General features: G+C 28.5%; 1 protein-coding gene across 4 annotated transcripts in view; it reads right to left on the minus strand.

Annotated features, from left to right (window-relative positions):
• Window positions 1-326: 326 nt before the first annotated feature.
• Window positions 327-13,407, minus strand: part of smog (G-protein coupled receptor 158 smog) — a 58,912-nt gene continuing 45,831 nt past the window's right edge. For 2 of the 4 annotated variants that reach the window (XM_070640939.1, XM_070640937.1), the window contains exons 12-13: window positions 7,927-7,947; window positions 327-1,373 (exon numbers count right to left, since the gene is read on the minus strand). In XM_070640939.1, coding sequence (XP_070497040.1) covers window positions 1,215-1,373; window positions 7,927-7,947 — 180 coding nt within the window. In that variant the 3' untranslated portion in view covers window positions 327-1,214. The remainder of the gene's footprint in view (window positions 1,374-7,926; window positions 7,948-13,407) is intronic. The other 2 variants (XM_070640940.1, XM_070640938.1) reach the window with 1 other exon arrangement.

Below are 13,407 nucleotides of genomic sequence, written 5' to 3' on the forward strand. Positions count from 1 at the left end.
GAAATTAAAAAGCAAACTTTGAACTTAAAGTTGAATTTTTGAATTTAAAGTTAAATTTTAGAATTTAAAATCCAATCTTTGAATTCAAAGTTTAAACTTTAAATTTAAATTTCAATCTTTGAATTTAGAATTCAATCTTTGAACTTAAAGTTCATTTTTTGAACAAAAAATTCAATTCTTGATTCTAATATCCGGTTTTTAAATTCAAAACTTGATCTTTGAACTTAAAATTAGATTTTGAACTAAAAATTAATTCTACGATTTTAAATTTAATTTTGAAACTTGAACTTTAATATCAAATATTCATTTCAATTTCAAACCTCAATTTCACCTCATTTTGAATGGCTTTCAACTTTTAAATCTCCAAATCTATCAAAAATCCAATAAAAACTCAATAACCATTCAGAATCAAAGCAAAAAAATTTCGTAATTTGAAATTCAAAACCAAAAGTGTTGTGAACAATTCCAAATCTAAAAGTGAGAAGAGCTTCTCACGTCAAAAAATCAACTAACATTTTTTTGCTGATGTTGCATAATCCTCACGGATTATATTTCATATCGTTTTTTTTCAGAGAGCAAAAGAAACGAAATAAAAAAATTTGTATATTTTTTGTGCTGAAACTAAAAGCATTGCTGTCATTCAAAAAGCATACATACGACCCCATCATCTGATATACGTGTACAAACGTGAATAAATTTGTTTTGGCTTTTTACCTTGTCACCTAAATACAATACTTTTTTTACCATTCTTAAAGCTTCATTTTTTTATCATTTTAAGTTGCTTAATTTAAAAATTATATGAATATGATTTTTATTCACTATGAATATTTTATCATCGAATATTGTACTTGATTTTATCATTTTTCATAATAATATTTACATGTGTATGTGTATTTTTTATAATCTATTTTTTCAAATTCATGTTCATTATTAAATATAATTAATCTAATAATCTAAAAATTTTATTTACTATATTTAGTGAGAGCATTTAGTGGGGATGAGTTAAGGATGAAAATTTGAAGAGAAAGAGCCAAAAATAAAAAAAAAAATTATTACAAATGCACTAAACCGTCTACAGCTGATGACGTGTGATTATTACTAATGCTAATTCCATTATCATGATTATTACTAATTTTAGTTTTATCAATATTATTATTATTATTATTATTTATGTGGTGCAAATCCTAAAGATGTGTCACTTGATAAGCCTGATGCTATTTGGATGTCGAAATGCCTGATATCTCACCACCTGTTCCGGTATCAGTCGGACCTTCTGCACTACATACCGAATCTTCGGGTGTTCGCGATGGTTCGGCTTCCGTTATTTCCACTTCCTGACTTGGTGGTGGTCGACGATGTTTTGCGCTCAGTGCCTTTATAATACAATATTAATTTTTATATTTTTGACAGTAAGCACAGCGTGAGTGTGGACGAAGGAAAAGAAAAGCAAAGAGAATATATAAATTTTAAAAAGAATAAAAAAGAAGCGAAAATGAAAATTATTTTTATGAATTTTTATTTTATATTTTTCATGATTGTGAAATGAAAACAGTTCAGAAAGGAAGGACGGAATAAAAAGGAAAGAAGAAAATAAGAGAACAGAATACAGGAGGAATATTAAAAATGAAAATGAAAAAATTCAACAAAGATTGATGATTAATGCGCATTTTTGTCGCATGTCTGAGAAGATGTTGAGAATTTTAGAGAATGTAAAATTTCTTTTAAAAGTTTAAAATTTTGAAGATTTTAAAAGAACTTTTCCAATTTAAAGAATTTTTCAAATTAAAATCTTGAAGATTTTTTACTAATTCTTAAATTTTGAATTTTGAAGATTTTAAACAAATTTCAAATTGAAAATTGAAAAATTTAAACAAAATATTCTAATATTTAATTTTGAAAACTTTTAAGAAACTTTTCAAATTTGATTTTTTGAAGAATTTAACTTTCTTTCAAATTGCAAATTTTAAAGAATTTTAACGATTTTCAAATTTGAAATTTTGAAGAATTTGAATGAAATTTTCAAATTTGAATTTTAAAGATTTTTAACATACATTTCTGATTTGTAGAAAGAAATCATGCAGACATTGAGACTATTTTGAATTCAAAAAGTATAAAATTGAATATTTAAAGCATTTTTCTGCCTGTTTGTTCAAAAACTTGAAAGTATTCTAACAAATTGATCAAAATTTATTGTTATCCAGGTTGTTACCATAACTTTTTAAATTTACAACCTCAAGTTACCCAAAGCTCTGTGTTCCTATCAAATCTCAATCTTAAAATATTACTCCCAACAGCCACAATTCCCAAACTGGACAGTCATAAGAATAAAGCCTCATTTTTCATACAAAAGTCCACTAATTTATTTCTTTTGAATTGTTGATGAGTGCCAACTGAAAAATATTCCTTCATTTTCAAGTACTTTTCATTCATACCAATGTAATGTACACTGTAAGAATGGAAAATCATAGCAAAAAGAGAAGAGGAAGTGATAGATTTTTATCAGCAAAGCGGAAATTTAGGTAAAATTTTTCATTTTTAATTTACTAACACAACAAATATTTTCTTGAAAAAAGTTTTACTCCCTCGTGAGTCTATTTAAGTATACTTTTTTGATGATTTCAGATTCTTTTTTTATGAAGTCATTATTTTGTTGGATTGAAGTTTTCTCGTCAATTTAAAAGTTTCAATTTTATTTATTGCTTTGAGAGGCATGAGAGATGTGATATAATGGTAAAAAAATGTTCATTTTTTTGATAAAATGGGCCAGAATCGCTTTTTGTGTAATGAAAATTTTCGTAGTTTGAAAGTTTTGAGGTCCAGTTGATGTGAAAATGGCGTTGAATGTTATCCGTATAATAGCTTTTTCTGGTTAAAATGAACGTTTCTATTGTGAATTTTTCATTTTGTGAGCTTTCATGAATTTGAATTTATTTTAAATTTAATTGAAATGATACGCAATGTACGAATAATTTTTGAAATTTTATTGTAGTTCAAGTAAATTTTAAACTTTCGAAATTTAAAAAAATATAACATTCAAATTCAATTTTCAAATAAGTTTTAATTGTTAAAATTTCAATTTGTCTGTTAAAAATTCAAATAATGGTTTTTCTAAATTTTGATAAATTTCAAATTAATTTCGTAAAACTTCAAATTATTTTCTAAATTTTAATAAAAAAATTCAAAAAATTTCTAAATTGCAACGAAATTTTACATAAATTTCTAAATTATGTTGTAAATTCAAAAAAAAAATCTCTAAATTTCGTAAGAATTTCAAATAAATGCAATTTTCCTCCCAAAAAACTGCAAATATTCATTGCAAAACTCCACAAAATGTCAATTATAATTTCAAAAATAAACTGCAAACAAACTTTTACACAACTTAATCATGTCAAAAATCTATTTTACAATTCCAACTTTGTTAACAAAATTTTCAAATCCAACATTATTATCATTACTAACAAATTTAGACTTACGAGAGCTTTTTATGTATAAAATATTTTCATACAACGTAGTTCTATTAATGCAATTCGTCATGGAACTTGAAGATTTTACATTCTACTAAAATTAAACATGATGCATCACTGAATACATAACACTAGTTTAGAAATTATTTGCATATTGGAGCATAAAGTTTCTCCATTCAATTTGAAGTACTAGTCGAATATGAGAAAAAACATTTTCCCATGTTTTCTCACTTTTACTAGAAATTCTACAAGCTATATTTAACTATACTCAAATGCATATATACATGCATAATGTTATTATTATGCTTAGTTTATTAACTGATTAAATATGCATTAGACAGCAACGATTTGATTCACATTCTGTAATGAATTTCAGGTTGTAATTTTAGTTCTCCTTCTTATCTTATCTTTGAACTTTTAAGAAAGGTTGAGAAACATGGAGAGAATAATTGTGAATGTTTCTTTGTCACGACTTGAATTTTCTTTTGAAAAATTTGGAAAAAAAAAAGTTTAAAAAATTGATTTCAAAAGTTTGAAAATTTGCAGTAATTTTAAAATTTCAAACACAGATTTTTAATTTTTCAAAAATGTGTCAATCCAAATTATTGTAAACCGTAAAATATTGTAAATTTGAAACTTAAAATGGATGGATTCCAAATTTTCAAAATCTAGTGAGATTCAAATTTTAAACTCTGATAAAATTTATTTTTTGAAATCCGTTCAGATTAAAAGTTGAAAGTTTTGAAAGGCAAAATTTTCGAAACTCGTTCAAATTTAAAATTTTAAAAACTATTTAAATTCAAATTTTAAAAACTCTTTAAATTCAAATTTTAAAAACTCTTTAAATTCAAATTTTAAAAACTCTTTAAATTCAAATTTTAAAATCTGCTTAAATTTTAGTTTGTGAGATTCCAATTTCAAAAGCTTCAAAAATTCAAATTTTCAGAAAAAATCAAGAATCTCAATCTTTTGAAATTGAATTTGAATTTAAATTTTCAAAATTTTTCAAAAGAATTTAAACTTGTGAAAAGTTGAAACAAAACTTAAATAAAATAAGAAGCCATCATGAATTCTTATTACAATTCCGTCTAAGCCTTTTTAAAGAAATAAATTCCATATACGTGTGAATTAAAAAACTGAATAAATAAATTCGGTAGCGCGAATGCCTTCTATAAAAACACAATCTTATGATATTCCTCTTATCCCTAAAACGGAAGTAAATGAGAAAATAAAGGAGAGAAAAAAGGCACAAAGTACATTTGAAGTAGAACCGGAGAAAAATTACAGGTTGTTTCTATTATGTAAAATTATCCATTACCATTTTCATCTTGCCTCATGGAATTACATTTAACATGTTCGCTGAACAGCTACAGCTTGAGAATAAATAGCAGAAGGAAGAGCAATTTTCTAATATAGAGGGGAAAAATCTAGGTATGAAAATTTAATGGAAAAATAAATTTTCAAGTTTTTTCCCACTGTTAAATATTGAAGACCTAAGCAGTTCGAAATTTGTCATCCATTCTGCTTTAAAAGCATCCTCTTAAAAAAAAGAGCTTTAATGGCATTCTAGACGAGGGTGAAATTTTCCCCCTCAGGCAAAGGAAGTGAAAAAATAAAAAAAAAACAATTGAGAAATATTTGGACGACCTCGAAGCTTTATTCATAAATTTTGAACAGAGTTGTCAACATAAAAGGGGTTGGAAGTCATCGAAAAAAAATTAATAAGTGTCATGGAATTTGAGCAAAAATTTTTCCACAAAAATTCTCATTTTTAGACATTCCAGAAAGCTTGCATGAAGAATGCGATGTAAACTATATCTTGCAAGTTTCTGGCTTCATTCTGGGTCGATATGCTATGAAAAATTTAATATCTTCATTCTTCATTCGACTTGTGAATATTTTAAGAGGTGTGAAATCAAGGCAGTGGAAAACGTTCCTTAAATTGCATTATGCTTGTCAAACTAAAGGTCTTGAATTGCTATTTATAAGCTTTTTTATGAGGGAAGACTAGATGCATATTCAACCGCTTGTGTTAACCTTCAGTTATGAGGTAAGGATAATAAACTTTCGTGACGGTCGTTTACATTCAGGGATGACGTAATATTTTCAGATTCATATATTTTATTAATATTCAATTGTTAAGGTAACATTGAATTTATCGTAACGATTATTCCAGCTACACACCGTATTTCTAACCCATTTCATATTCTAATGTGGTACAGAAAACCAATTTCGTTTTAATTTCAAACATCAAGCAGTTCTAAAATATCTAAAATGGCTAAATTTGTAAATGGTAGGATAAGAACTGACTTTGAACAACACAAATGAAGAAAGCCTCACCAAAGAGTTTTTCAGGGCTATGACAAAGCTTTTTTATTTAGGCTCAATGGAAGGAGTCTAAATTTGTTAATCATGGATCTACACTGAAGTACTAACTTTAAAAGCTCTGTGGTGAAGTCTTCGTGGCAGCATGAATCTAATTTGAGGCCGAATTTTATCAAACCTGATTCTAGACAAGTTACATGCTGACCTGACGCCCAATTTTTGCTATTACTCAGGCCTTATAACAAAATGGTCACCTATCAATTTGCTATAAAAGGCAAAAATCTACCACAAGCATTAACTTTAGGATTGCAAATAAATTTGCCTTATTGAAGTCTTGCCTTGCTTTGCCAAAGCCAATACCTTTCCATAGGCACCTATTTGAGAACTCTGCCTTTTACTGTTTAAGAGGTAAAACGCCTATATTCACTTCCAACTCTGAATTGTGTTCGAAACAGAATAAAGTTAAACATTTAATCATAAAACTTTATTTCAAAAAAGGAAAAAAGAAAGTTTTTTAAAGTATTATTTATTTTTGTTCCTCTCACTAAAATAAAATATAAATTTTGAGCATCTCTCGAGCACTCGAAAAAGTTTTACATAATTTTGCTGTATCATTGCTTTTGTTCTTTGTTCTCTTTTTGGTGACAAATTTTCATGAGAAATGAGACAGTGAATAAGGATACAATAAGACAACTGGTATTATTTCTTGATCTCACAAAATCCATGGGAAGAATGCTAAGCTATAAAATTTCTATTCATTTTATTCAACGGGTAATTATACATAAGTTGAATACTATGGAAGTTCTATGGATTTTAAACATTTGAAAATTATGTCACTTGGAAACAATTTTGGGCGTTGGATTTCATCGCAACATTTATACGGTCACTATTGTTCTCAATTCGGCTATTCATTATTACAATAACAGACATTAAATGATAATAGAAGATTGTAATGTCGATATTAACAGTGATGGCTATGAAATAATAATAAAATCAAACCTATTAAATTGAATTAAATTAATATCCAATTGGTTTTACGACATATTAATTAATTTGGGTTTATAATTGGTCATTTGGAGGAATTTAAATGGTTTGGGTGTTGCTTTAACTTTTTTTGACGTTGAATATTAGATTGAAAAGTTTTAATTTTAGATGCAAAACCTTGCAAAATTATTAAATTAAAAATTAGTTTTTCAAACACTTGAAGTTTTTTGGGATTTCTACTTTAAATAGTTTTATAACAAGCTTTAAATTAATAAATTTCAAAAATTTCTTACTTTTAAGCTTTTAAAGTTTCTAATTTTTTAATAAATCTGGTTGAAAATTATAAAAGTTTTGCATAATTAAAAAATTTGCATCAAAATTTTAAAATTTGGAATGACTTTTCAATGCTTAAATTTAATTATAAATTAAAATATATTCACACAATTTTGTGTGAATATGATTTAGGAATTTTCGGAGTTTGAAATCAAACTTTAAAATTTTAAAATTCAGGAGAATTAAATTTTCTGAAGTTCAAATTAAAATTCAAATTCAAATTTGCTTAATATTTTTTTAAAATTAAGAACAACCCCAAAACCATTAAATTTAACAATTATTCGAACAAAGTTATAAAGTTTAAAATTTTTATACAAATTTTACAATTTAAATTTCTTAACAATTTATAGTTTAGTTAATTCAAAATTTAGAAAAGTCTGTCTAATAAATTAACATTTCAATTTATTTTTCGCGAAGTTTCTTAAAAAAATAAATAAATATTCAAATTTAGACTTTTATTCCTAGAGAAGTAAACAGAGTATTTTTATAACCTTTAAATTACTCAATATTCATTTCTTCTACATCAGATACCTTTAGGCTATTCTCATAAAATAACAATTTATTATTCTAGTAACTTTTTAAAAACTCATAAAAAATTAAAATATCAAATTTTGGGTCATCATAAAAGTAAAATTCTTAACTTTCCATAAAAGTTTATTAAGTTTCATATAAAGAAATTTAAGGTACAGAATCATAGAGAGAAAGATATTAAGGAAGAGGTGGAAAAGGTGGATACAAAAAAGAAATTATTTATAAAAAAGTGAAATTTAGGGCAGGGAATTGGCAACATTATTTATGAAAATTTTTATTATCAATTTACCTTGTCACGACTTCCTTTTTTCTACGGTATTCAAACACATGATATTGGATATATATTGAGGCATACACACACGTGTTTATTTTTTATTGGAATATTATTCACGGAAGAGGTAAGAAAGGAGAAAAAGAGACACGAGACATATTTATTTGGTATTTACAGATTCTTTTTTTTTATCGGCAATTCACAAATATTTTATTATATATTTTTTGCATAAATAACAAACAATTGTTTTTGTGTGTGAGATGCAGTAATAGACAGAAAAGTATGTATTTTAATTTTAGGGGTTTGGGGATATAAAATGAAATACATAAAAAAGTTTATAGGAGATAGGAGGAAGCAAAACATGAAAATAAAATATTCATTGTATCATTCAGTTAAGCTAGGATGGATAGAAGATATAGCCATTACAAAATTTGTTGATAGCCACACATTTGGTCAAATTTAATTGATACTTTATATGGAAAGCAACAAAATTGGTGTAAAATAGGGTGGTAAGGGAGGTGAGTAGAATATATAGCAGGAATACGTTCACAAAATGGAGTCATAGGTCAATAAATTATTATTATTAGATCTATATCTAAATGGAGAATGGGGAAGTGAGAATGGCATTCAGCAACTACCAACATACAAATTATATATAGAACATTCAGGACAACATAAAATGACAAAGGTCTAAATGCTAATTGGTCCCAAAGACTTTCACATCTATTATGTCGGCAAAGCGAGTTGCCTTTTCCAATCTGTTGTCGGTCTAACTCATACCAAAGGCCAATAAATTTAAATTTTAATTAGGATAAGAAGAGTGACTAAAAAAGGTGGCGTAGGATTAACACCAATGCAGTTTTTTTTGTTCTGTTCATTTTTTTTGTGCCTACCACGAAAAATCAAAAAGTGAATGAGAGAAAAAATTTCCATTTTCCAAAAGAAGGGATTGGTCATAAATGACGTCTGGTGCAGATTTTTGGCATGGAAATCATTAGTGAAATAATTAAAATGAGGAGCTAGAGATTTAGTAAGGACCAATGTTCGAAGTCGACTCGAATATTGAGAGGCCCCGAGTTGACATTTCCATACAAAATCCGAGTCGATTACGAGTTCTGGTGAAGACTAAAATCCATAATTTTGCCATAAAAGATTGAGGCTACTAATCGAATAGAACAAATCGGTTAATCGGTCCAAAATCCAGCACGAGGTCGACGTGTATCTGATAGGGTGCCGGATCAAAATTGACTTAGCAACAAATCAGAGTCACGACATCCTGAGGCTGGAAATTTGATAAATTAACCGACTTGTGGTATTCAGGACATTAACAAAAATGAAAGAAATTGTAAAATATTGAAAAAATCTTAAATCAGGTCTTGAATTTATATATTAATTTGAGTAAGCTTGAATACTTAGTTCGGTGTCTTAATCAATAGGTGCACATAAAGCTGTGACAAGTTTGAATTTTGTCAATTCTAGGCCATTTTGATATCATAGATACCGAAATTACGACAAGCAGATAAACAGACGTCACACAGATGACAAACAGACATCATTTACAAACAACCCCCCAAAATGTAAAGCGAGAAGCCGATGGCAATTGAATTTTTTTTTCTCTTCTTCGCTTTGAACCACTTTTGTATATATTCATACTACTAGGTAGGCATAATATGAACCTTTCCTCTTGTGTTGTTATTTAAAACTTTTTGTTTTTTTCCGAGAGAGAGAAAAAAAGTATCAAGCGCTTCTTTAAAAAAGGTAGAGGAAGCGACAGTAAATGACAAGTATCCGGAGCTAAAAGAAGTTTGAGGTGGTCCTTGTGAAATTTTTGAAGCATCATTAAGTATTCTTATTTAGCAAAGCAACAAGCTATTTTTGTAAGCTTTTAAGAAAATGAGAAGTTAAGCTAGCTTTTAGTGCCTAATAACAGCAAGTTGTAAAAATTTGAGATTTTTTTGTTAAATTGCAAAGCAAGTTTGCCTTTGGTTACGTTTCACCAATCATGTTCAGTGACTGTAAACGCAGGACATGCTTTTTGATGCAAGAAACTTAATGAAAGCTTTTGATTTCATGTCACTGTCATGCTGTGGTGTATGACTTGTTTGGTGATGTATTCAGATTGGATATAGAATGTCTAGGATGGATGGAATTTGGGAACTTCTACGCCTTTAAGGATGAATCTATTGACAGTCCTTTAAACTAAAATTCAATGCTGATTCTTTTTTTGTATGGAAAAGTCAATTTAATTCCATATTAAATTCGAGTCGACTCCTTTGCTGTGCTTCAAGTTGAAGTTACATACAACAATTAACCCCCTTCCCGTCAGCATCATGTGACATCCAAATCCATAAAATCCCCATCATCATTATGCGAACGAAACATTATCAGGAAAAAAAATGTCAGATCTATCTCATTTGCCGAATTTCCTGTTTTAACAAGCTATCTCAATATATACATAATATCGAGTTACAACTCGAAAGACATTCGGAGTTCAATGAATCGAAGTTCTGTCATAAAAATCTATTCCAAAAAGGGGGGATTTAGTGATGACGTCATTGCTTTCAACTACTTAGGATATGAGAGGGTATTCACTTGGATTTTCATGAAATCTCATTTAAGGATTGGCAACGAATCATAAAAGGAAGCTCGGATTGTGCCCTAAAAGTGATACAAATTGGATCAGATGCTGTAAATGCAGGAGGGAATTGACTTATTTTGAAGTAGAAGGATAGGCAGTTTTTAATCAAATTCAATAAAGTGGACCCCTAGATAAAATGGACCCCTCAATAAAGTGGACCCTATAATAAAATAGACTCCCCAATAAAGAGTACCCCCAAAATAAATTGGGTCCCCTAGTAAAGTGGACCCCCAATAAAGAGTACCCCCTGACAAAATAAGAGTCAAAATAGCAATCATTTCAATTAACATCATCTACGAACAACCCCGACACAGAAATACAAAAATTCTTGTTTGCCCACAAAACAACAACAAAATAGCAAACAGACGACCAGAACAAAAATCCTCTCGTCAAATATACATATCCTTTTAGGATTATTCTTGCATTATAGGGAAAAGTGAGGGTAATTAAGTAAAAAAACATGAATCTAATGTTTGCAATATTCATTGAATTAGTTTTTGGGTGATGTTAAAATGATTCGATTTCTAGCCACAGTGCAGGCCACAGTGAGACATGCTTATTCCTCTTTTATTTCTTTTTCAGTTTCCTGTCTTAACATTTGCAGATTTATATTGAATACATTCACATTAAATAGGTGTGCATATACATATACTTAACAGACAACGGGCAATTACATATCTATTCTATATATGTATAGATATAGATGAATGGATGGAGAGAACGGGGAAAGTATATTATTTTCTACTTTATATTTTTTTTGCTGGTCTAAATATAGTCTCATGCCTAATAGAAAATCAATATATGGATGATGGAATAAAGAACAGTAACAAAGTGATTTTATGGAAGGAAAGATACAAAATTGATAAAAGTAATGCACTGTCTAACTTCTTATTTTGTAAAATAATGAAGAGCTTTTAGTCTACAATTTTATAATAAAAAGTGCTCAAGCAGTGAAAGCAACGTGGGGGTTTAAAAAATAAATAATTGAACCTAGAAGATTGATGTGAAAATTTAATGAGCTTTTGTGCACAACAAATTGACATGTTGAAATGCCAAAATTTGTTCATTTTAAAAAGTGAAACGTGCAGAAAATTTTTTGCAATGAAATTTTCATGAAAAACACTTTTTGGAAATTTGTGAAAAATCTCTTTAAGCACCTGAGTTTATTTTATGTGTGAATAATGAAATAATGAAATTTATTTTCTGAATTGTTTGCAAAGGTGTAGATACTATGGCTTAAATTAGCTCTAAAATGTTTGAGGGAGTATTGTGTCTTGTGCAGCCGGCTTCATGCTCATATGGCACATAAACTAAAACATATAAAAATATTTGAATAAGAATGATAGATTTAGTCATTGATCAAACTATGTTAGTTATTCTTGGTATTATGAAATTTAGAGATATTTATTGGTATTTTTTGGAAGGCTTCTCGATGGATTTGTTTGAGAAATTTTGACAAATTTGCCAATTTTGTAATTTGATGTCTTTAATCTCGCCCATTCTAATGGTAACGAATGAAAGAATGTCAGCTCAACGTACCGACAGCGGATTTATACTAACTAAGTAACAGTAACAGAGCCAGATGGAAAACCTTCTGTTTTAACCTACACTCCTCACAGAAACATGGTAGCAGTAAGTAAGTAAATTATGATACTGTTTTATTGTCGGTAGTGTCTTACTTAGAAATACGTTCGACCAAACTTAGACATTTTGTTATTAAAATCATTCTCCAAAAGCACAAATGAAAATCTGCGGAATCAGACGATGTTAACTTGATGTAAATCCGGAACCAAGATGGAACGACACAGTTTCTAGGCTACATTTTTGAGCTTTGTGGCCATAAAGAGTCAGACACTACTAAAATCTGTTTTAATCTAAAAATCTATCTTATCTGGCCATATAGATCAGTTATGATCCATAGTTTCACTCAGATTGCGCCTAAGCTGTCCCTATCAATAGTTTCCGTCTACCAGTTTCTAATACCGAGGACAATACTGTCTTCTGATCATATAAAAAAATGATCTTGATTCACATTATACAAATCACTTGAAAGATACACAATGTAAAAAATTTGATCCTAGACTAGCTAGAAGTAGTTTTATTTGTCCTGAGGCTGAATATATTGAATTTGGATCTTATCCCGTGTAATCCCAGCCAGGCACCGAATTCATCACTTTTTTCCACCGTGTACTTTCCGGGAAACTATAATTTACATAACAACCAGTTCGAAACAGTCAAAAAATTCCAATTACCGGCCCATAGAGATCCCTAACATCGAGCAATTCTTACAACAAACATTAACATAATAGTTTCAAGAAGCAAAATATCCACCGAGAGATATAACGTCTTATTTGCTTCTTAACAATAAGTATCTTCTCAGAGAACATTAAAATTTTCCATTAAAAGCTTTAAAGCGCTGCATGAAAGCACTTCATTGTAAAGCCACCAAGACGATAATTTCGCAAAAATAATGAACTCTACCAACAGTGCTTCAACATCTTCACACTATTTTACAACAAATACAAAACAAAAATTTTGTAATGTACAAGACATAAATTTAGGGAAAATATACTTCCACCCAGTGCATACGCCCTTACTTCATGAATATGATAAAATAATAAAAAAACAAAAAATTAAATTATGTACGTGAGATGAATCGAATGTTCGACATTCACAACACAACAATCATAAATAATAAATTGCAAAAATTGAATCAAAATTCAATTAAATAAAGAGAAGTAAGGAAATGAAAGAACAAAAAAAATAAGCATGAGATTCATGAATTGATTGATGAACCGAAAAAAGAAGCGATAAAATATTGGAAAATAATTTTTTTTTTTTTGGCAAGCAAGAATACTAAT

Source organism: Chironomus tepperi, unplaced genomic scaffold, assembly GCF_022539635.2.
Source record: "Chironomus tepperi strain 1889 unplaced genomic scaffold, CSIRO-AGI_Ctep_v1 contig_223, whole genome shotgun sequence".
Classification (NCBI taxonomy): Eukaryota; Metazoa; Arthropoda; class Insecta; order Diptera; family Chironomidae; genus Chironomus; species Chironomus tepperi.